Source organism: Lipotes vexillifer, unplaced genomic scaffold (assembly GCF_000442215.2).
Source record: "Lipotes vexillifer unplaced genomic scaffold, Lipotes_vexillifer_v1.1 scaffold168, whole genome shotgun sequence".
In the NCBI taxonomy this organism is placed as follows: Eukaryota; Metazoa; Chordata; class Mammalia; order Artiodactyla; family Lipotidae; genus Lipotes; species Lipotes vexillifer.
In genome coordinates, this window is record NW_006773947.1 from 3,764,800 (window position 1) to 3,769,644 (window position 4,845).

General features: G+C 39.1%; 1 protein-coding gene across 1 annotated transcript in view; it reads right to left on the reverse strand.

The window, feature by feature from the left end:
* The window catches only part of GREB1L (GREB1 like retinoic acid receptor coactivator), a 126,283-nt gene that overhangs the window by 30,143 nt on the left and 91,295 nt on the right, over positions 1-4,845 (reverse strand). Inside the window, exon 15 of the mRNA XM_007448624.1 lies at positions 4,493-4,685. Within this exon, the coding sequence (XP_007448686.1) occupies positions 4,493-4,685 (193 nt within the window). The remainder of the gene's footprint in view (positions 1-4,492; positions 4,686-4,845) is intronic.

Genomic DNA, 4,845 nt, shown 5'->3' on the forward strand with positions numbered 1-4,845 from the left:
GCTGAACAGGAAGCCTCCACCTGTTTTCATTTTCACTTTTCTTTCTCTTAGCAAAATGAGAGGGCAGCTTGTTAAATAGATGGCTTATCACCAACTGGAGCCAGTATGGTTTTAAGAACTAGAGCTACTAAAAATAAGAAGTGAATAGTTCCCCCTTTCTGTTGTGTTTGCATTAAACTGTAAGTGCAGACTTGTAAGTAGAAGTTAATGGGACTATCTTTTAAAATACGAGTTATCAAACTCAGAATGATGTTCCTCTAAAGAAACACACATCCCCAAGTATCACAAATCATAAGTGATACAATTTATTGAATCCTTGTATCTTTGGGGATAATGTGCCTTCTTTTAAGAAAAATATCTCCCCTCCCAAAGTCCTACCCTCTCAGTGACCCCCAGCTGCAGCCCTCCCTGTCCTTTCACTACGGTCTCTGCTTTTCCTCCAGCCAAATGCTCTGCTCTGTGGACACTGTTCCCCGGAAGGTCACCAAGGATTCCTGAGGCCAAACCCTCAGTCCTTGGCCTCACTGCCCTCTCAGCCATTCTCTTCATTACTTTCTTCCATGATTTTATCTACACCAGCTGCTTCAGTGATTAGCATTTCTAAAATCTATTCCAAATCCTCATTGTAAAGCCCTAATCACAACTCCCACATTGCATTTGCGACTGTGCACTCGTCCCAGTCTTCACTCAGCCCACATCCGTCTCATCTGCCCTCCAGAGGTCCACCTTCCTCTTGACTTCTCTTTTCCAACTAAAGGCATCGCCTCAAAGATATCTCTGACCCTTCCCTCTTCCCCAATAAATAAATCCTAGAAGATTTACCATTTCTTCCATCCTTTGTATTTCCAGGACCACTATTCTGATTTAGGTTCTTGTTCATTCTAACCTGAATTATCAGAAAAGCCAGATGACACATCTCCCCCTTTCTAATCACTTTGACTTGGCCTCTATAGTTGATAACTTGCCTTAAAATGCAGCCTCTTTGTAGCTACTAAAGCTGAGCTCAGAACTCAGCAATTTCACTCCCAAATGCATACCCAACAAAAATGCATACATATGTCTACTAAAATGCTTAAAGCAGCACTATTTGAAATAAGTGAATAGGATGAATAAATGAATTGTGGTGAGTCACCCAGCATAATCTATATACAGCAAAAAGAATGAATGTTTTATGACTCATGCAAAATATAGAAGAATCTCACAAACAATGTTGAGCACAGAAGCCAGATATAAGAGAGTGCCTACTGCATGATTCCATTTATATAACGTTCAAAATGGGGCAAACCGAGACAGAAGAGTGCTTCCCTCTCGTGAGAGAGTGCCTGGCTTCTGGAGTGGTGCTAGCGTTCTAGTTCTTCATCTGGGTGCTGGTCCCATGGGTGTGCTCAGTTTGTGAAAATGCATCAAGCTGTACATTAACATTGTGAATATAAAAAATAAAAGAAATATGTATATTCTGCTATTTCTTTTTAAATTTATTTTAATTTATTTTTTTATTCAGCCGGTTCTTATTAGTTATCCATCTTACACATATTAGTGTATACATGTCAATCCCAATCTCCCAATTCATCACCCACCCCCCCGCCACTTTCCCCTCTTGGTGTCCATACGTTTGTTCTCTCCATCTGTGTCTCAATGTTATTTCTAATAATACTATGCCCTTGCTAAAATATCGTTCATGCCTGTGTAATAAGTGTAAGCTTTTCCAGCCTGGTCTCAAAGATTCCATATGTATATTTCCAGGTTTCTTTTCATCCCACTAAGTATTCTCTGAAAAATGTCTGATGCTTACTCCTCTGCGGTCCTGCCCGAGCTGTCTGCTGCCAGGAGTGGCTGCTCCCCTGTCTGCTCTGTCCTTCCTCTCCTCCAAGGCCCATCCCAAGTGCTCTGTCCTCTACGTCGCCGTTCCTGATGCTCTCAAATGGGTGGGACTTCTCCCTCCTTTCAACCCACAGAGCACTTTGATTTTCTGCAATTGTCTTACTCTACTTTGTTTTTATTTTGTTACATTTTTTGTTTTGTTTTGACAAATTGTATATATTTAAGGGGTACAACTTGATTTTTTTCTTTTTTAAAAAAACTGAGATATAATTGACATAAAATTCTATTAGTTTCAGGTGTACAGCGTAATGATTTGCTATCTGCATATGTTGTGAAATGATCACCACAATAAGTTTAGTTAACATCCATCCCTCACCACACATGGTTATAATTCTTGTTTTCTTATGGTGAGAACTTTTAAGATCTACTCTCTTAGCAACTTTCAAATATACCATACAGTATTATTAACTATAGTCACTTTGCTGTACATTATTTCCCCAGGAATTATCTATTTTATAACTGGAAGTCTATGCCTTTTGACCACCTTCACCCATTTTGTCTACCCTCCAGCCCCCGCCTCTGAAAACCACCAATCTGTTTTCTCTATCTATGTCTTATTCTACTTTGGAATAATAGTGGCTTTTATACGTACTTTGCTTTCTCCTTAAACCATCAGCTCTCTGTGTGTTCTTGGAAAGATCTAACACAAGCCCACAAGTGCTCACTAATATTTTTTGAGGCTACTTTCTTTGCTTTTCTCTATCATTCCTTCTTTAGGACATTGGCTTCAGGATAACTAAAGGAAGCTAATCACTAGAGCTTCGCCCCTAAATGTGTAAAGTTGTTGTAAATTAGATTCATTGTTTTTACCTTTTCTCCATGTTCCTCTCAATGTCATAGGGATGATTTTTTTAAAACTTTAATTAGAATATAATAACTCCCCACCCCTCAAATACTTTGAATATGATCCTGGGTATCATATCTCTAATCCACAAACACTTCACTAGATATCTCTAAGACTGGAATCCTTTAAAAAATATAACCACAGTACCATCATTATACTTAAAAAAATTAACCACAATCACAGGAATGACTTTTAAGGAAAATTATTTTAAGCTTGTTTCTCTATTATTTCACATCAGGAGAAGACAAAGGGCAGAAGCTATGAGCCCATCCTCCTATCACTGGAGTGATCCCTTCCAGAAAAAGACTGAACCAACTGTTCAGGATAGGATAGTTCTCCTTTTTCCCCCCTAACAGTATATTCAACTTAACGTTTAGTTGGAGCCCTATCTGTTGGATTAAAAACACTGTTTCTTTTTCTCAGTTCTACTGGCTATCCCATTCCATGTCAGGACAACTACTGGGGTTGACCCTAGGCACACCATAGGTTTTGGTTCAGAGGCAAAGGAACTCTGGCAGCTTCTTATCTCACCCATAACTTGCCCACCCAATTCATGGACAGAGCTAGGGTGGAGAAGATACCAGCAAAGTGAAAGCTCAAAGCAACCTCCTTGTGACAGTCAACACACCGAGACAGTTCTCACAAGGGAGGGACTGGTGATGCCAACATGAGTCAGGGACCTGAGCTTGCTTGACTGTAAAGGACACACCAATACTCAAAGAGAAGGGCTCCAAGTCTTCTTACCTACTTCATAACAGAGTGAAATGCATTGGGTTGAAAAATAAACAGTTATTCTTATGTAAGACATTTCTGGCCTCTTTTACTTAAACATGTTTATTTTAAAATATCTCACAGTTCAGTATTTCTAAACAAAGGTTCTATTGCTTAACGGCTGATCTCTATTGTTTTTTAATAAAACTCATTTTTTAATTTGCTAATATATTTAGCTTACAGTTTATAGGTCACAGAAAATATCTTTTAAGTATTAGGGACTGGACCTGGATGTGTACAGTGATTAGCTATTCTCAACGCATTAAATGATACTAATGAGTAATTTAGAGTGTTTTGTTTTGTCTTGTCTGTGGAGTCCTAACCACTGGACCACCAGGGAATTCCTGTTTAAAGTCTTTTTTTTTTTTTTCCTTTTTGGCCACACTGTGCAGCATGTGGGATCTTAGTTCCCTGACCAGAGATCAAACTCGTGTGCCCTGCGGTGGAAGCACGGAGACTTAACCACTGGACTGCCAGGGAAGTCCCCTGAGTAATTTAGAGTAACAGTACCAGCATCTTCTGTTTCAACTAGAAGTCTGTGAGAATTGATTAAAAGGAAAAATCCAGTTGCTGGGAAGCATGAGAATAATTAACATATAGATATACATCTAGATCAGTAAGACTGAAACAAGAGGACAATAAAATTTTCAAGTTTTAGATTGGAATGAATCATTTAAAGGCACAAAGCTAATCCAGGATATTGATGATGATGGTGTCAGCTGACATCACATTTTAGGGGGACAAACTATACTGGATAGACAATTTTGTATCTGCATGATAGCCCAAAAAAGCACCACTGAATCAAATTTATAGCGAACACTATTCACTAGTTTTTAGTGAATAATAATTGTAATTATATGGAACTTTTAGGTGAGAAAGCATTATGTTAGTTAGTTTTTTGAACTCTTTTGCCATGACCATATTTTATTACAAGATTCTGCTCCCCAGGGGAACTGAGAACATGACTGTGTATCAGAGGGTAGAACAGAGACTCACTGTGCTGTCCAGCTGTATCCAGTGAACCTCGTTGTTGGCGCTGATTCGGGACTGTTGGGTCTGCAGAGTGTATGGGCAGGAGGTGACCTGGAGCACTAGGAGGTTGAAAGCTTCCAGAACCTCTCTGCAGTTAATGACTCTGTCAGCCAATCCATGGCCAGGTTCACCATGTGACAAAGAGCCCGAAATGACACTGTAGAAATATTGAAAGTCACATTAAAACCTCCTAATTTAACTGATTAGATGCAGAATCAGATATCAAAATGGAGGTCATGTTTTAGCTCTTATTTTTCTTGTTCCTATTAATTGGGGGCAGGAACAGAAGTAAGCAACATTAGATTTGGAAGGGAAAG